The sequence below is a fragment of the Primulina huaijiensis genome, chromosome 15 (assembly GCF_012295235.1).
Source record: "Primulina huaijiensis isolate GDHJ02 chromosome 15, ASM1229523v2, whole genome shotgun sequence".
Taxonomy (NCBI): domain Eukaryota; kingdom Viridiplantae; phylum Streptophyta; class Magnoliopsida; order Lamiales; family Gesneriaceae; genus Primulina; species Primulina huaijiensis.
In genome coordinates, this window is record NC_133320.1 from 3278172 (window position 1) to 3298202 (window position 20031).

The 20031-nt window shown below is 31.5% G+C and overlaps 3 protein-coding genes across 5 annotated transcripts; 1 reads left to right on the forward strand and 2 right to left on the reverse strand.

Annotated features, from left to right (window-relative positions):
- The first annotated feature begins 2687 nt into the window (after positions 1–2687).
- On the forward strand, positions 2688–4860 carry LOC140959606 (tubulin alpha-2 chain-like). Its single transcript, XM_073417522.1, has 3 exons — positions 2688–2899; positions 3510–4115; positions 4206–4860. The coding sequence occupies exons 1-3, from the start codon at positions 2807–2809 to the stop codon at positions 4854–4856; spliced, it is 1350 nt and encodes a 449-aa protein (XP_073273623.1). The 5' UTR covers positions 2688–2806; the 3' UTR covers positions 4857–4860.
- A 2259-nt stretch (positions 4861–7119) lies between these two features.
- On the reverse strand, positions 7120–7470 carry LOC140958828 (uncharacterized). The gene has a single exon (XM_073416392.1). It carries the CDS (start codon positions 7468–7470, stop codon positions 7120–7122), a length of 351 nt encoding a protein of 116 aa, XP_073272493.1.
- A 4808-nt stretch (positions 7471–12278) lies between these two features.
- Positions 12279–15462, reverse strand: LOC140958729 (uncharacterized). 3 transcript variants are annotated; one of them, XM_073416295.1, is made up of 5 exons: positions 14987–15461; positions 13905–14899; positions 13196–13600; positions 12831–13060; positions 12279–12593 (listed from the first exon to the last, which is right to left on the reverse strand). In XM_073416295.1, exons 1-5 carry the CDS (start codon positions 15103–15105, stop codon positions 12330–12332), a joined length of 2013 nt encoding a protein of 670 aa, XP_073272396.1. In that variant the 5' UTR covers positions 15106–15461; the 3' UTR covers positions 12279–12329. The 3 variants fall into 3 exon arrangements, with proteins under 3 accessions (XP_073272396.1, XP_073272395.1, XP_073272394.1); XM_073416294.1 differs by having other exon boundaries at positions 13905–15259; positions 15391–15450; XM_073416293.1 differs by having other exon boundaries at positions 13905–15462.
- Between the last annotated feature and the right edge of the window lie 4569 nt (positions 15463–20031).

The window sequence follows — 20031 nt, forward strand, 5'->3', positions numbered from 1 at the left end:
ATATTATGTATTCGCATATTTACACATGATCTCTATATTTAAAACAATTTCAATTAAAGTATATTATATATATGGAGCGTTACTGATTGGATTATTTTTATAAATGTATGAAAAAGTGATTATGGATTTTTTTTTGTGAAATTTTTTTGTAAATTTGTAAATAAAAATTTTATAATATTTTTTTTAATAATTGTAAACACTACCTTAATATTATTTGAATTCTGTAAACTATAATGTATGTTTATGAAACAAAAATTCTTCAGTCACTCGAACACAATGCTTATTGTCCTAACAACTAAGGCTCCCGCTTTTGTTCTCGAGTATCGGACACCGATAGGCAGATGTTAGGAGACTTTTTCGAAATAAATCCGACCCGAAGAACCAAGTTCATGGATCGAACTAACCCGTATATTTTGACGACTTATCGTGTATCTTGTGAGATAAATTTAATTTTTTTTGAACAAAAACAAAACAAAATACATACAAATGTAAAAACATTGAGGTTTCCTTAGCTACAAAAATACTTTTGCAACGAATTTAGGAACGAAGGTTCCACCAATAAATTAGATCGGAGACATGACCACGAGAGTGTTTAATTGTGAAAATACGAAGTCACATGTCTTTCAGATCCACTCATAACACGACACGTGGATTCGTACTTGTTATATTATTAAGGCAATGATTTTTTTTCCTGTAAGAGGCAACCAAATCCCTATGCCGACCCCCTCACATGTCTTATATAAATTTTATGACCCCACCTGAAATGGGCAACCAACATAATATCCAACTTCCTCACATTAAATTCTCCCAATTTCACTCCTCAACATTAAGGTGTATATAATGTTGAATAGTTCAACAGCTCAAGTATCACGATTTATTCTATCTATGCTTTGCAGGCAAGTATTCTTGATCTTGGCTACAGTTTGCTAATCTGCAACTTCCGATAATTAATCGCGTGACTTCGACTCTCATTCAAATTACATTATTAAAAGTCTGTTGTTTTTACTTAGAAATATAGTCGGTGATAATTGTTCGATTCAAATATTTAAGTGGTACCGTAACTCAATTATCACATTCTAATTTTTTATTCAATAAATATTTTTCAAAATATAAGTATGCGGGCCATGGCCTACTTGGTTTGGGCTTATTTTCCTATTTCAATGCCGGTTATGTTGGACTGGACCCTGTTAATTGTAACTCCTTTGATCCATCTAAAGCTCAGGATTTCTGTTCAAAACCCATTGAAACCCAATAGTATGTAGGCCTATGGGCCACATTTGGGATTTTTTTGAAATTTTTACTCTAGACATGTGACAACCAAACATAATATTGAACCCGTAGACAATTTTGAAAATACATATCGAGTTCGAAACTCGATTGTAACAATCAGATGTGGGGAAAATGTGAATTCAACCACAACACAGACGCTAATAATAAGTATCTTAAATGAGAATACTCGTTGGATTAATACTCTTCGTTGTACGATTATTGATCTAACTAATCTCTTTAATGTATTGTGTCTGGCTGGCACGAATTCATCGTAAGAACTTATTTTTGTTTTAAAGAAAGACTTAGTTTTGTGTGTCATGACTCGACTCAAGTCGACTCCATCTCGAGTAGCCGGTAGTTAATTGTTCGACTGAAAACGACGAGATTAACAGGCATACTAGTTATAGATCAATTACTTGTATTGTCGGATGTGAGTCTAATACGTTACCATATATACTAATATTTATTTATGTATTAGGATATTAATTACGGTGATCCAAGCTATTTTGAAAGCAATCCCTTTTCTAAAAGAAAATGATGCTTGAACGGAACATATAGTTTAAATATCCGATCCAAATACTTAAATACCGAAAGTTGGCCATTTAGCATTTGTTTGATGCTTTATTAACTGGGCTGAAACATAATGGGCCTGAATTTATTGGGAACCCTTATATAACATACTCGTTCGAAAAAGTATTGTCTAGTCATGAAAATGAGGCGGGTGTAAGACGAGTTTGGATAAACCCGATCACCTCGTGAACCATGTTGGTCTAATATGGGTTAGACACATTGGACCTGCAAAAATTATATGATTTTTATCTTTTATTAAATGCAAAATAAAAATGTTTTAAAATTAATAAATCATTAAAATTTATATTAATACTATTTAGAACACAAAATATTATCACAATTTAAAATTTATCAATTTATTTATTCAGTTAGTGACAAAAGAAAATTATAAGAGTAGGTCTCTTGTGAGACGGTCTTACGAATCTTTATCTGTGAGACGGGTAACATTATCGATATTCACAATAAAAAGTAATACTCTTAGCATAAAAAGTAATACTTTTTCATGGATGATTCAAATAATAGGTCCGTCTCACAAAATACGACTCATGAGATCGTCTCACGCAAGTTTTTTCCAAATTATAATTGTATAAAGTGAAGGCAATACCGGATGAAAGAACCCATGATACACGGACCAGCTTCGCGCAACCTATATTGGAACCGGGTTGCCTGTCGGTTCCAGAATTTCAAATTTTCAAAACTAAATCCGGAGCCAACTGTAATTATAAACTATCCAACTGTATATATATATATATTTAATAGAAAAAAGGGAAAACAAAATAAGAAAAAATGATGCACAGTAAAAAAGAAAACTGCCCCTAATTTACTGCGCACCACTCCTATAAAATGGGCTGGACACTCAGCCCTAGCATTCCTATTTCCACTCTGCATCGCACGTTGTCCGGAGACGTCTTTGTATACGCCTCAGGCCATTCCAGTTCCTTCTCCACAAAATCCAATATCTGACAAAATGAGAGAGTGCATTTCGATCCACATTGGTCAGGCCGGTATTCAGGTCGGGAATGCCTGCTGGGAGCTTTACTGCCTCGAACATGGTATCCAGGTTTGTATTTTTGATTTTTTTTTAATTCTTTCGTGTTAGATCTGTGGTTTCGGGGATCCTAGATTTGTGTTTTTTTACATTATGATGTGAATTTCTCAGATCTGGGGAGATTTCTCATTGTTATTTTGGTTTTCAGAATGAGAGTGTTGTAGATCTCACATCAACATTCGAATTTTTTTGAAAATGATTGGAGGAGATTGTGACTGAAAGAAAATTTATCATAAGTCGTAGGTCCGACTTTGGTTTCTTTTTAGATTTTGTTTTTGTGGTCAATTTTTTATGTGTGTAATTGTTGGTCAGGAGGGAAGTTTTGTTTCGCTCGTATTTGTTGTAGTTTGTGGGGTTATATTTTAACATAGATCTATGCAATCTTATTTATTTAATTCATTTCTTTGTGATCTATGAAGAAAATGTATCAGAAACCGTAGATCTAAATGCTTTTTTTATAATTCGGTTTTCTTTAATATTTCAACAGTTCAATTTTATATCTCAATGGACTTCTGTCAGATTCGTTGTTCTTATCGTCTGGTGTGGTATCTTATGGTTGACATTGGGAAATTGAATTGTTATTATTTTTGATTCAAATATTTCCATGCTCTACCTTGTGTAGGCTGATGGGCAAATGCCGGGAGATACCACGGTGGGCGGAGGAGATGATGCCTTCAACACGTTCTTCAGTGAAACAGGTGCTGGGAAACACGTCCCACGTGCTGTTTTTGTAGATCTCGAGCCTACTGTGATCGACGAGGTCCGCACAGGTGGTTACCGCCAGCTCTTCCATCCGGAGCAGCTGATCAGCGGCAAAGAGGATGCCGCCAACAACTTTGCTAGAGGTCATTACACTATTGGCAAAGAAATCGTGGATCTCTGTCTTGATAGGATCCGGAAGCTTGCAGACAACTGTACTGGTTTGCAAGGTTTTCTGGTGTTCCATGCTGTTGGTGGAGGCACCGGATCCGGGCTTGGAGCTTTGTTGCTCGAGAGACTCTCTGTCGACTACGGTAAAAAGTCGAAGCTAGGATTCACTATGTACCCTTCTCCTCAGGTTTCAACTGCTGTGGTTGAGCCATATAACTCCGTGCTTTCGACCCATTCTCTTCTGGAGCACACCGATGTTGCTGTGCTTCTTGATAACGAGGCTATATATGACATCTGCCGGAAATCACTTGATATTGAGAGGCCTACGTATACCAACCTCAACAGGCTAATTTCTCAGGTAATTCATCGGTCAAGGGTATACGATAATGCATCCGGTACCGTGTATCAATGGTCCTAATTCGGAATCTATTCGTTTGGAAATTTTCAGGTGATATCTTCTCTGACTGCATCTTTACGATTTGATGGGGCATTGAACGTGGATGTGAACGAGTTCCAGACTAACTTGGTCCCATACCCAAGAATCCACTTCATGCTTTCATCATATGCACCTGTTATCTCGGCTGAGAAGGCATACCACGAGCAACTCTCTGTTGCTGAAATCACCAACACTGCTGTCGAGCCATCGTCTATGATGGTGAAGTGTGACCCCCGCCATGGGAAATACATGGCCTGCTGTTTAATGTATAGGGGTGATGTTGTTCCCAAGGACGTGAATGCTGCTGTTGCCACCATCAAAACCAAGAGGACAATTCAATTCGTGGACTGGTGCCCAACTGGGTTCAAGTGTGGTATCAACTATCAGCCCCCCACTGTTGTTCCTGGTGGGGATTTGGCCAAGGTTCAGAGGGCCGTTTGCATGATTTCCAACTCAACCAGTGTCGCTGAGGTCTTCTCAAGAATCGATCACAAGTTTGATCTGATGTACTGCAAACGTGCGTTCGTGCATTGGTACGTCGGTGAGGGTATGGAAGAAGGAGAGTTCTCAGAAGCAAGGGAAGACTTGGCGGCTCTCGAGAAGGACTACGAGGAAGTTGGAGCCGAGGGTCATGAAGGAGATGATGAAGATGAGTACGAATAGATTTTTTCTTTCCCAACTAAATCAGATCAAGCATTTGTCTTGCGACTGTCTTTCTGTTTTCTCTGTGATTTGTGTTTCTCTTGTTTGTTGTTCTTGTGTGTGATCGTGTTTTGTAGCCGCAAACTTGTGATGCCCATGTATTTGTGTATTCGTCTTCTTGTCGGGTTAATTGCGTGAACTCTTTTTAATAATATAATCATAAAGTGAAATTTGTGCTAATATATAATCATATTTTTTACTAATATATTATTATTTAACTTACATTATTGTAATTAAAGAATTATTATTATTATATTCATAACTCAATAAATTCAGATTAAAACGAAAATTCATTTATATAATTATTTTTTTCGATTATATTATTGATCTACGTGGAAAAACATAAATAAATATAGTTGTGACACAGAAAATAAAAGAGTTAAACTACATTTTATATTTGCCTTTTTTCTTTTTCAGAAAAAAAAAAGAAGAAAAAGGGCAACTGAAGAGGCACGATCTATATATTCTTGCTTGGAGTCTACTCATTGGAGCTATACTAGTTTTATTCTACTCTACGCATGAAACTTTAAAAGTTGAATCTTCACGGAAACTTTAATTAAATTAAACTCTGGTCTGGAAAAACTTTTTTTTTTTTTTTTATATTTCAAATATATCCACTAAAAAATTTCGAAAATAATTATTTACATAATTTTTTATAATATTTATCCTTTATGGAAAAAATTATACTAATAAAATATTTGAGATTCATTATATTATTTTCTAAAAAAATCTTTTTAAAATAAGACTTTAAAATCATAAATCAGCTGATATAACATAAATATTGATACACATTCTAAAATAAACACCGTGATCCGTAATATTTATTGCAAATTGTATAATTAATTATGTTGTGTGAAAAATTATGTGCACCTTTAATCGACATTTTATTAATTTTGGACCATTAATTAAACACGTGGCTCTAGTATCGAACATTAATCTAACGCTATTTTCAAGATGTCAAACTAGGTTGTCTGTTGGTGAGTCCGTTTGTTTCAACTTGTTAAATTATATATAAAACGACTAATCTTGTTAACTCACCAACTAAAATAAATAATTGAATTAGTATTTTACAGTGTCTCAACCCTATTTTGTATATGTATTATATAACCGTTTGTGTGATTAGCCCTAAAAATAATATCCAATCTCATCCATCAACTACAGAAATAGTCATTAATAAATTTGACATGACAATAAACTAATTGTTAGACCCAAATTATGAAGAAAAAAAACTCAAATGATGTCAATGTCCACTAGAGCTGCAGTTCGATCGAGAAGGCGCACGATTGAGAAAATTGACCCACGATCCATGATGGACGATAGTACAAGATGACTAAACTGTCGGGAAGAATGGAACAAAAACAAACATGAGTTATTAGAAAAAGATTTCACAATAGTTCAACAACAAACATCATGAACTGCATATCCATTAATTATACTTCATTTTCGTTTACTCATTTTCCTAAACTTTTTCATTTTTGTTCGGATTTTATTTTTAATTTTTAGGTATAAAAATATCAATTCATAAAAGCATCATAAATATTTTTTGTTATTTGTGAATATTTGTTTTGTTTTTTTTTTAAAAAAAACTTACTTTCTGATTCTTGTTGTTTTACCGAAGAAGTCATTACTAACACTGATTCGAAGCTAACATCGTTTGGTTTTAGAAATTTGAATTCGTATTTAACATGATTTCGTATCTAACACGCTCATAAATTTTCGCGATAAACACTCATAGATCTTAGCACGAGGCCATTTTTGACCCATTACAATTGATCCATACCCTGGCTTAATAAAATGATCTTACAATTTTAAGTCGAAAACTTTATGTTGTCAACTTCGGATTATAATGGTACTTGAGAAAAAAGAGTGATTAAACCAAATAATTTTCACACTAGGAAAGAGAGTAATCTTGTTAGATAATTAATATAAAAAAGTATAATGATTTATTTAAAAAAATCCAACGAAACGTCTGAAAAAACAAAAATATGTAATTAATTAATGTTTAATCTTTCTAAACAACGAATTTGTATCAACTAAAGATCTTAATGTTTCCGCCAAACAAATTAACAGACTTTTACTAAATTATAATTTTAATATTCATATCAGTAATAATATACACAAAATTATACAGAAGAAAATCTAATCCAAAACTAAATATATTTATTAAATATTTTATTATTTCAAATTTAATTTACAAACCAGGCAAAACTTCAGTGGCCATCAATCAATCAGTCTTGCCACCGAGAGGGGAAGCTGGTAAAACAGGCCTTGAGAATATCACAAAATCCCGAAACCCGAATTTATTCAATTTCCCCTCCCCAATATCGTCTCCCAGATGCAAATCCTCGGCTCTGATCCGCAAGACCTGATTATGGGCTCGCACTTTGTCACCGCCGCTCTTCCGATCGTTTCTTCCATCCGCCGCTATCATCATCATCACCGATCTCGGCGATTCCACCTCCTCAGTCGAAGAACCACAACTCTCCTGATCCATATCCACCGCTGTCCCGGATTCTAAACCGGAATATTCTGGGCAAGAGAATACCCTGATCTTCTGATGGACGCTGCAATACATGGAGAACGAGGTAGACAAATCTGGTTTTTGTTATTATATATAGATCATATGTGGGAGTGGTGGAAGGATGTAGATTGCGTGTGATATTTGTGTGTGAATTGAGTGTTGGGGTGAGGTGTGCAGAATACTTGGCAAGCTTGGCCGAGCTTCCCGTTGAGTGACGCTCTTTCCATGGCGACATCAACAGCCATATGGGCTTTCCACGCGTGTCCTTGACCAAATTTTTTCTTTTTTTTTTTTTTTTTAAAAAAAACAATATTTTATATATTTTTTCTCTATACGAAACAACATATAGTCCAATAGTTCGTTGTGTATATCTTATATATATATTTTTAATTCCAAATGCTTAATACATTATTATTATTACAATAATAAACTGATGTGCACCAGAGTTGAAAATGATCAGGATACCTTAAAAAATTGTTTTAATTACTATCGATAGATGTCGATTTTATGTGTCAAAATACGTTGTTTAGAATGTTTTGTTGCATAAATTTTTTTGTGTCAAGTCCGTATTTTATACATCGTTTGGTACACGAGATAAGGGTGAGATTGATAAATAATCCTCATTGTCTCACGTTTGGTACATTTTTAAAAAGCCCATGATTTATAAATAATTTTATACAAAGATAAATTATCCTTTGTAAGATGTGTGATAATTTAATTTAATGATAAAATACATTACAAATAACTTAATTACCCCTAATTTATAAAAATCCAAAACCTTATCTTCTCTCGATTCCGTACTTTGGTTTTATTTTTTTTAATATGCGATGGTTTGAATTTTACTATGTTGTTTGGTATCTCTTTGTTTAAATATTTTATATGCATTTAAGTTAATGTTAAATGTTTATTAAATACATACATATAGATACACACATATATATGTGTGTGTGTGTAGCGTAATTTAAGAATTGAGAAATGCAATTACAAGATCTTGATAACAATGAAATATAAGTTTTTATGATATGGTTAATTTTGTCATTACAATTCAATATATAAATTTAATTTATCTTGTTAAAATCATACCAAACATTGAATATATTATCTTATCATTATGATTATCCTTGATTTATCCTTATATTATATATCTTTTACTTATCATATCCTATGTACCAAACTATGCATTAGTTGACAAAAAGACGAACTCAAAGTGGTGGAGCAAAAACCGTGCAACAAATGTTGTGCTAGGGCCGTAAAAAATGATGGCTTTATAATGAATTGAAGAAAATGAGTTGTTGCCGGCAGAACATGGCGCGCTAAGGTGATAAAAAATTGATCATCTCAGCGCAACACTAAAGTGGAGAAAATGTTGGATAGAAAAGCTCGCGCTAAGGCGATAAAACATAACCGCCTAAGCAAAACGCGATTATAAAACAAAATATGCGTGGATCTTTGGGCCAAGAAGGAAGAATTTTGTGGATTATGAGGTGCACATAAAAAATGAAGACATAGCAGAGATGCCGACGAGAATCAGGCGAACGAGAGAGAGCCGCGCAAGAGGGGAAAAATGAGACGAAGATAACTCAAGCGAAGGACAAGAACTTCCAAGCGTTTTCTTCTTTTATTTTTTTATTTTAGTTAGGATTTAGGAGATCCTACATCCAAAATTTATGTTTTGATTTTTTTTAAAGATTAAATTTTGTTTCTAAGCATACTTGATTATATAATTGTGTATATTGCATCTTTGAAACAAAATTAACTTCTAAGTTATTTTATATGTTATAATTGAAACCGAGAAGAAATTTTGTAACATGATAGAGTGATATAGTATATGGATCTACAACTTGCATGTATATGAGGTTGAGTACGTGTTGTCTGTTGATAGCCATAAATCGAAAATCGAAAGTTAGAAGATTCTCCGGTTCGTCAATGCGATTACAAATTTTAAATAACATAAGAACATTTGATAACAACTTAATTATATTAATATAGCTCGATATAGTATATTAATAAAAAAAGAGAATTATATCAAAATCATTGCTTAAGAATTGAAATTCATTCATTTGAGAAATCAATTAGTATGTGAATCGAAATCATACAAATGTTCTTTTATTATTTTAATTTATATAATTTTTATTGTGTTTATTTCATCTTTTTATTTCAATATTAATAATTTACTTATTAATTAATTTTTTTTTACCATTTGAGTTAACTAAATAATTGTGTTTCTAAGTAAATTTGTCACTTATCAATATGTGCGAGAATGATATTCGTCCTTATTTCACTATATTAAAATAATAATATAATGAAATAAGGAATATCTCTAACAAAAATAAGGAATGTGTGGCTAAGAGAATGTGGAAAGTAAATGTATTTTTGTGGAATTATGAATGTTTTCTATATATATATATATTTATAAAAAAAATAGAACATTTCTGGGAAACAAAATTAAGTATGGTAAAACATATAGATCTTAAATTTTGCGACCATTTAATAAATATTGAAGGTAGGAAATCGACTGGGTTGGTGTCGGTTGAAAAGTATTTTTAAAGGATTTTAAAAATAGCTCAGAAGATTTATGATGTAAACTTTTGTTTAGTTGTTGGGGTCTAAACGTGCCTAAATATTATTGGTAAATACTGGGATCAGCCGGTATTGTCGGTCAATTCACATTCAATGAGTTTTTATCTTTCTTCTCGAAAATATGAATTTTTCATTATTTAATTTCTATATGTGATTTGTCAAACCTCTACTAAGGATCATAACAATTTTTGAGACGTAATAATTATTACGATGATTGTGTTGACGTACAATTTAAAATATTTGAATTATATTATTATTACTAATTATAGTATTTAGTAAAATGACAAACGCTTGACCCTATGATTGCTATCAGATCCAAAGTCATGATTTCGATTTTCATTGATTGCAAGAAGTGTAAATATTAGGTGATAGATTGTTGAGGTGTCATAATTATCCCTGATGAGTAGAGCGATCTAATCATGACGTTTAAACTGTTATACATTTTAAAATATTTGAATTGCACAATTATCAGTAGTTATAATTTTTAATATAATAATAAGCACGCGATCCTACAACAATCACTCTTTTAAAATTAAACATCCTAACAAGTATTTCATTTTCCAAAGATTAATTAAAAAGAAACTTAGTCCTAATATATTTATCGGTGACCATCATACTCAAACATTATCTAGACTGACACAAACTACGGTTTAGTAATAAACTAAAATGAAATAATTATTAAACAAAAAGTTGGATTCATGGTCCAATTAGATTAGTGGCTCAAGGTTTATACATACAAGTGGCAAGGGGCACGTGTATTATACTTATTACATGTAAAATGTCGAAATTTGTGACAATGAGATTGTTGCCCAACGACCACATAACCGTATTAATTATTACCAAGTCTACCAAACATTTGATTACTTAAATAAGTTATCCTATCATATAATAATCAACCAAATGTAAACTTATACACAAATAACTAATTAACAAAAAAAATCAATAATAACACATATTTTCCCTTAGATTTTCATCTATTACTAAAATATAAATTGTATACTTTCAAGATGGCTGGAGGAATGTCCTTGGAAGATGATTTCAATAAGATCATATTGGATCTTGAGAATATTGAAATCGAAGTTGACGATGAAGATTAAGCTCTCCTCCTCCTTCGATCATTGTCCAGCGAATTCGACAATATTTCGGACACAATGATCTATGGAAGAGATTCAATTACGTTTGAAGAAGTGCAGTCTGCCCTGTTCGCAAAGAGATCAGAGGAAGTAGATGAATCAAGAGGTGAAGGGCTTAATGTTAGGGGAAAGACCAAGGAAAAGAGAATTCAAATTAAGATATATAACTAGATCGAAATCTAGAGATAAGAGGAAGTGATTTAATATCGCAAAGTTCTTACATGGAGAAGGTGTTAAAGAGGTTCCAAATGGATCAAGCTAAACCAGTGCAAATCCCTATGGCTAAACATTTCAAATTGTCACTAAGGAATTCTCCTGAGACTGAAGAAGAGATGCAGGACATGTAATTTATCCCCTATTCAAGTGCATTGGGTTGTCTCATGTACGCCATGGTTTGCACTCGACCTGATCTAGCTTATGCCGTGAGTTTGGCGAGCCTTTATATTAGTAGACCAGACAGAGACCACTGGGAGGTAGTAAAGTGGATCTTTAGGTACTCAGGGGAACATTTGGAGTGGGATTTCTGTAAGGAAACGAAGGAGAGGGTGTTGGAGTTATAGATGGCTATGTGGCTGCAGATTATGCGGGGGTGTTTGGATTCGAGGAGGTCCTTAACTGGTTATGTGTTTGCATATCATGGAAATGTGGTGAGTTGGAAATGTAACCTACAGCATGTAGTTTCATTATCCACCACAGAAGCTGAGTTCATTGAAGTCACTGAGTGGATGTACGGAATGGTTGCCAAGTTGGAAGCTCAGGAGGCGGTGACTTAGATGTTTTGTGATAGCCAACGTGGGATTCATTTGGCTAGGAATCAGTGCACACACTTTTCTAATCAAATATTTATTCTGCTACTTTAATAACTTGCTGTGAAACTTCAGCGATTCTCTCTGATAACAATTCGAATGTAGAAAATTGAGTATATTTTGAGTGGATGACCATATTTGGTTTACATATGGTTTCAGGTGAGGAGTAGAGCAGATTTGTACAGAGCATTTGATAAGTATAATACTGAAGATAAAGTAGTACTGAAAATAAAGAGGAGCAATCAGGATGTGGAGTTGCCCTTTATTTTGGAGGAAGATGATAAATGAGGCTCATATTTTTTTCGAAACATACTAAAATAGAAGCAAAATTTAGATCCAAAAATCATGAAATGAAATATTATCTTTATTAATTACCTTGTATATCATAACAAAGCTAACAAGGAAACAGCAAGAAAGCTGCAGGCTGCACATGCATTTTTCTTCTGTTCACAAAACTAATCCTGCTCAACTTATTATGACACCATACCAATTGATCCCTCGTCACTCTCGACATACTCAATACCCTACACACCAATTTCATATCTACTTGCGAGAAAAAGTAGAGGACTTCGTCGCATTCATCTTCATCCGTGCTCCGATGAAATCTCCGGAGAATACAATTTTCGCTCCTTAGGATATCCTTGATTCTCCTCTCCTTCTGCATTCCACGATTAAATGAATAAGTACATTAATCGACATGTTAAGATGTATGAAAACACTAATTTAAATCAATATAAAATTATAGAATGTGACGTGAAAATTCACAAAACCATACTTCAACTCACATAAACGACATATTTCGATTGTTCTTTTATCTGTATGAAATTTTGTTGCTCTCCCAAATAAGCGACATACAGAAGATTGATACCGAATAAATTAGGAGGAAAGTAAGTACCTTGAGAAGATCTTTTTTGAGGTGGAGAAGCAGCTTGTTGTCTTCAGAATTAGAAACCTGCTGGGCCATTTTCTTGATGGATGCGACGTTGCAATCTTTGTCAGCTCCAATAAATCTCCAAAACAATCGAATCGATTCTTCCACTATTTCCGCTAACATACCACTTGTCACACCATATTCATCCAAAATATCATTTTTCTCACTCTCCGTTTTGTCTTTCATTTTGTCCTCTGCCACACCAAATTATGTCATTTATCTTACTACATGCGTCTCAAGTGATTATTTTAACCTCTAAACTCAAATATTTTAAATTATACACGAGTTACGTTTTAAACAAAGAGCTAACAAACAACGTTCAATGTTACCTCTTATCAAAGGAACTTGAAGAAGGTTGCGAAGAACGCATCGATTTTGGACGTAGCTGTGAACTCTAGGCCCATGGAACGGCTCATCTTCAATAAATCTCTGAATGAGCACCTGAAACTGCTGAAACTCTTCCGCGACCTGGTTGTATCGCCGGGATCGACGAGGATCCGAATCCCACAAATCCAAGGCCTTTTCGTACTGCCAATGCAAGAATTCCCAAGAAAGGCAAATCTGGCCAACGTATACGACTTCGATGTCGCCATGTAATTCGTTTATGAACTTCTTCATGGGGTCGCTGCCATGGATATTGTGTTTCCATCGCCACAGATTCTGGGTAACCAGGGATTTTAGCGTTGGTGGCGATGGTGGGATTGAGTGGAGAGGGTCCTTTAGCTGCAAGAAGCCTGTGGTCGAGCACACAAGTTACATTGGAAGGCTCAATCCGTTTATGTTGAATTGAAAAACAACACCAAATCTCCCTTCCCATCCTTCTTTAACAATACTATTTATTATTGTCAGACAATAAAATTGTTAAATCATCGCGTTTATATTTCATATTATTTTTAAAAATAAAATTATTCTTAAAACAAAAAAAAAGATCAAATAAAGATTTTAAAAAACGATTGGTTTATATGGGATATTTCGTTTTATTATTAATTTTCTGGGGATGGAATGTGTCCTAAAAAAATATGACAGCAGTGGACTGACCTATGGCATACATCTTTTGGTATTTCAAAATATCGAATTTGCGCATCCTTTCTCCGTAGCTCTTGAAGAACTTGTGAAGCTCCCCTATACAGCCTTCATGCTGGAACATTTCATCAATCTTCCATGGCTTCAAATCTTCCGATATTCTTGGCGACTCGGATTCTTCGAAAATGGTAGGCAGGCCCGTGGCACGAACTTTTCTTAGCTCCATTTTCAACTGCTCAATCAGTTCTTGATGTTCCCACAACGACTCCAGTTTGTTTGCATCATCAGAATGTGAATTTGGCGAGTCCTTTGATTTGGGCTCTTTGGATTGGTCTTTCGTCCTAAGTTCTGTGTCGTCGTTCTTGTCGGAAAAATCGGCATGTGACAGGAAATCTGAGTTCAATGTCTTAAGATTACCTGGATCGTCATCCGTGACATGAAAGTGCTGCAATAACTCTTGATTCTCGTTGAATTCCGACAACTCATTCTTTGGATCACTTGTCTCGATATCGAATCCACCGTCCAAATCTTTGTCGGATAGGAATTCGTCGCTGGTCAAGTTCGTATCCGATTCCAACACATAAATTTTGTCATCTTGAAACAGGGATTCCTCGAGAAAATCTTCTTGATTTGCACGTAATTCCTCTGTCGGAACCTCTTCAGCCAAGTTTTCATCATGAAATTTTCCACTTACATCACCAACGTGTTCCAGATTTATATCGAAAAGACCTTCTGCATCTTCAGATGTATTACAGATTTCATTTCCATCAACTTCGTTCACGTGTTGTGAAGTCTCGGTTTCTTCGTATGTACCGATACTCGCATAAGGGATCACTTCAGAACGAAACGAGAAACATTGATCTTTCTGAAATTCAATAAATTCCTCAAGGGTTGGGAATTTAAATTTCAAAAACACCTCCGAATCATGTTCTTCTTCTTCATGATGATCGCCATTTCCACCTGTTTCAGTCTCTTGATAATTGATTGGGGAACCACCAATTTTCTGCAGCCTGTGTCGAAAACTATGAAATAAACAACACATAGAGAACTGACGAGGAAACGAATCCCTAACACTTGAGAAAAAGACATGCACGAACCTGGAAAACCACGTGAAGACGAGACTGAGAAGTGGGAGGAAATAAATGGAAACAAAGGACAAAAAGCCCTGGATAAAAGACTCTATTTTCTGGCAGATGAAGCTTGAGACACAATCCATTTTCAGGAAACTGAAAAAGATTTACTGACAAGAACTGATTTTTGAAAGAAGCATCAAGTTTTACGGGTTCTAGATTCAGTCTGAAGCAATGAAAAGGCAGGTGATTCGATTCATGACTCCTTTGAATATTTCAAATTATGAATGGACTTGGCACCTGTAAACAATGAAATCCACTCGAATTTGAGTACAAAAGACCCGTAAATCAGAGTCTGAAGAAGTTGAAATCAGACCTAATTGGGAGGGAAGATGAGATTTTGACAGCAAGAAATGAGGGGAGATGGTTACCTGCAAACGACTGGGCACTAAAACTCGTTTCTTTGCTTGCTCACAGGCATGGAATTCTCTCCTCTTGCATTTATTTATTTTTTAGTATCATTACATTTATACATGCAAAAAAATATATATATCTATTTCTATTATCTATTATCTATTATATATATAAATATGTGAGTGAATTTCCATTTCTCTCCTTATTAATTACTTGTTTTATTAATTGCTTGTTTTTAATGTTGTCTATGTTATTAATTGCTTGTTTTTAATGTTATTTACCTACATTGTCAATTTAGATTTATTTATTTATTTTTTATTATGTAAATTAGTATTTGATATCTTTTATGTTTACTCAAATTATAATATGTTTTTTTTAATCAAATGATTTAGATTTTTTTTATTTATCTTTTCTTAGTCAATTAAATTACTTAAAATTTAAAAATAGTTCATTGTTGAATTATGAATTTTCTTTGGTGTCTTATTAATATTTTTTTTCATGTCCTCATTATTTATTTTGGTGACTTTACCTATAACTTATTAGTTTTAAAAAATATTTTTTGCAAAAGAAAATTTCTTTAATAAAATATGGTTAAAAACTTTATTTCATTGTTGAATTATGAATTTTCTTTGGTGTCTTATTAATATTTTTTTCATGTCTTCATTATTTATTTTGGGTTCGTCTATTTGGCCCACATCGTCAAATAATTTAAGTGTGTTGGGTTGAAATTTTGTCAACCTATTTAAAGGTGAGACTAAATGAGCCCGGACGAGTTTGTATTAAATATCAATATATCTACTATTATCGCTTTTCAATCATGAATTCCTAATATAAAGGGGAGATTATCATCTTGATATTAAGATTATGATGTACTATTAATTGTTTGTTTTTATTGTTGTATACCCACATTACAATATATTAATTTTAATCCAATGATTTAGTTTTTTTATTTTTCTTTTCATTATGTCAATTCAATTAATTAAAGTTTAGAAATAGTTCATTGTTGAATTGTGATTTTTTTTGATGTCTTATTAATTTTTTTTCATGTCCTCGTTATTTTATTTTATTTTTTTTGTGACGTTGGCTATAACTTATGAGTTAAAAAAATATTTTTTTGCAAAGATTTATATTTAAAATTATTTAATAAAATATGGTTAAAAAATTTATTATAATATACCATTTTAATTCTGCTGTTTCTTGAATGGTGTGTATTTCAATAATTATCTTCATTGATTATGGTATTTCCTTCTCATCGTTGATTCTCTTGGTTATGGTATTTTCCTCTAACTGTGGATCTGAATTAATTGTGCCAATATTGTTTTTAATGTTATCTACCTACATTATCAATTTATATTTGTTTATTTATTTTTTATTATGTAAATTAGTATTTGATATCTTTTATGTCTACTCACATTATAATATGTTATTTTTAATCAAATGATTTAGATTTTTTTTATTTATCTTTTCTTACGTCAATTAAATTACTTAAAATTTAAAAATAGTTCATTGTTGAATTATGAATTTTCTTTGGTGTCTTATTAATATTTTTTTCATGTCCTCATTATTTATTTTGGTGACTTTAGTTATAACTTATTAGTTTTAAAAAATATTTTTTGCAAAAGAAAATTTCTTTAATAAAATATGGTTAAAAACTTTATTACATTGTTGAATTATGAATTTTCTTTGGTGTCTTATTAATATTTTTTTCATGTCTTTATTATTTATTTTGGTGACTTTGGCTATAACTTATTAGTTTTAAAAAATATTTTTTGCAAAAAAAAATTTCTTTAATAAAATATGGTTAAAAACTTTATTACATTGTTGAATTATGAATTTTCTTTGGTGTCTTATTAATATTTTTTTCATGTCTTTATTATTTATTTTGGTGACTTTGGCTATAACTTATTAGTTTTAAAAAATATTTTTTGCAAAAGAAAATTTCTTTAATAAAATATGGTTAAAAACTTTATTACATTGTTGAATTATGAATTTTCTTTGGTGTCTTATTAATATTTTTTTCATGTCTTCATTATTTATTTTGGTGACTTTGGCTATAACTTATTAGTTTTAAAAAATATTTTTTGCAAAAGAAAATTTCTTTAATAAAATATGGTTAAAAACTTTATTGTGATATACCATTTTTATAAAAAAAAAACTTCTAATTTTTAAATCTCTTTAATTGTTACAGTTGGCTAGAATTTATGTGTTTAAATAAAAAAAATTTTGAACCAACATTTTTTTGTGGTTTATATTTATAAATTATTTGAATAAAACAAGGTAAAAGATCGTTGTGATTAAACCCGTCAATTTGGATTGGGTTCGTCTATTTGGCCCACATCGTCAAATAATTTAAGTGTGTTGGGTTGAAATTTTGTCAACCTATTTAAATGTGGGACTAAATGAGCCCGGACGAGTTTGTATTAAATATCAATATATCTACTATTATTGCTTTTCAATCATGAATTCCTCATATAAAGGGGAGATTATCATCTTGATATTAAAATTATGATGTTACTATTAATTGCTTGCTTTTATTGTTGTATACCCACATTACAATATATTAATTTTAATCCAATGATTTAATTTTTTTATTTTTCTTTTCATTATGTCAATTCAATTAATTAAAGTTTAGAAATAGTTCATTGTTGAATTGTGATTTTTTTTTTGATGTCTTATTAATTTTTTTTTCATATCCTCGTTATTTTATTTTATTTTTTTTGTGACATTGGCTATAACTTATGAGTTAAAAAATTTTTTTTTTGCAAAGATTTATATTTAAAATTATTTAATAAAATATTGTTAAAAAATTTATTATAATATACCATTTTTATATAAAAAAAAAGTTTCTAATTTTTAAATCTCTTTACTTATAATCGCTGGCTAGAATTTATGTGTTTAAATAAAAAAAAATTTCAACCAACATTTTTTGGCGGTTTATATTTATAAATTATTTGAATAAAACAAGGTAAAGGATCGTTGTGATTAGACCCATCAATTTGAGTTGGGTCCGTCGATTGGCCAACACTACCAAACCAATTTAAATGGGTTGGGTTGAAAATTTGTCAACCTATTTAAAGGTGGGCCTAAATGAGCTCACACGAGTTTATATTAAATATCTATATATCTAATATTGTCGATTTTCAATTATGAATTCTTCATGTAAAAGGGAGAATATCATCTTGATTTTAAAATTAAGATGTTAATATATTGTCCATAAATTGTGGGTTGTTAAGATATTTTGGTAGTCACTGAAAATTGAGTGTCAAAGTTGACATTTGAAATGTGTTTTTGGATTCCTGACAATATATATGTTCGTCAACATATTATTTTTAAGTTATTTTTATCAGTATTGTGAATAATAAACACGTTTATTGAAATAAATAAGTATTATCATATCTTTAAATTAATATATACTTTCATGTTTGACGTGTTCTGAGTCTTAGCAAAATGTGAAACAGTAGATTCAAGCAAACGAATACACAAAGTCTGGTGCGAAACCAAAATTATGTGGTAACAAGAATTAAAATATAAACAAATAAATTTTTAATGAATTTATCGAGGTTAAGATGCATAATAAATCTTATATCATAATATATAAAATTTCAACCTTATAAATGAAATAAATCATACATATATGAAATATACAAAATTTTATAACATATACAATCAAGTAATTTATTTTAATTGCATTTTATTCTACAAAAATTCTTGTCAAACTCAGTGATTGTGGATTTAACATCTATTAAATCAGCAAACTAAAGAGCGTGTCAATTAAACTAATTGAGTAATCACATATTCTTGAATTTCTTAATTAATTTTTTATCTTGAAAATTTGTTTCATTTAATATTTTAAATTATAAGACACCGTTACTATAACTAAAGACACATTTTTTTTAAATGTTCATAAGGACGCAATCATTAACTCCTATAAAAACCATTTATCGACATACTATATTGAAAACATTCTAATTAATTTGGCGCATTTGTTAAAAATTTTCTAATTAATTAAGAAAAATTCATTTACAATAATCATATTTAATCTTTTTGTGCTAACACAATTTATTTTTATGAGATATTCATCGCAATTCTTTATTTGTATGTTAATCTTTAAATCTGAATTATGATGTATATTGTTTTTCTAAAAGTTCTTAAATAATGATTTAATACATTTATTCGATATTTCAATATTGACATTTTAAAACATATTAATTTTATATTATTTGCGTGCATCACTTCTAATCATGATTATAAAAATTCAATAAAAATTCTAAAAATGAATTAGGTAAAACATAAAAAATTACACAATTAATCAAAAGATAGGAAATAAAAAATAAATAATTGTCTATTACATATAAACTATTAATAACGACTTCTAAATATTGAAGTCGGTGAGAGTGGAGGCCACTATGTACTAAAAAAATAAAAAGTTAATGCTTGAATGAGTCACACTGCAAAGTTAGTTAAATAAAAACGAAGGACAAAGTTGGTTAATAAAAATATTATAATGAGACTAAGTTGAATGAGACTCATATATATAAGTATCTCACTTGGTCTCACCTTATGTTTTGTCACTGTACAAAGCGAAAGTTTATGCACTGTAGTGTTCTACATNACAATAATTGATCATGTTGGGTAGAGTAATTAAAATGTTGTGCTTG

Excerpts from the sequence above, each read along its gene's own strand:
- LOC140959606 (XM_073417522.1), top strand. The coding sequence starts at position 2,807 with ATGAGAGAGTGCATTTCGATCCACATTGGTCAGGCCGGTATTCAGGTC. Across the intron at positions 2,900-3,509 it reads GCCTCGAACATGGTATCCAG|GCTGATGGGCAAATGCCGGG; the intron begins GTTTGTATTTTT and ends TACCTTGTGTAG. Across the intron at positions 4,116-4,205 it reads TCAACAGGCTAATTTCTCAG|GTGATATCTTCTCTGACTGC; the intron begins GTAATTCATCGG and ends GGAAATTTTCAG.
- LOC140958828 (XM_073416392.1), bottom strand. The coding sequence starts at position 7,470 with ATGTATTGCAGCGTCCATCAGAAGATCAGGGTATTCTCTTGCCCAGAA.
- LOC140958729 (XM_073416293.1), bottom strand. The coding sequence starts at position 15,105 with ATGGATTGTGTCTCAAGCTTCATCTGCCAGAAAATAGAGTCTTTTATC. Across the intron at positions 13,601-13,904 it reads CCAAAAGATGTATGCCATAG|GCTTCTTGCAGCTAAAGGAC; the intron begins GTCAGTCCACTG and ends GCTCGACCACAG. Across the intron at positions 12,594-12,830 it reads TCAAAAAAGATCTTCTCAAG|AAGGAGAGGAGAATCAAGGA; the intron begins GTACTTACTTTC and ends CGTGGAATGCAG.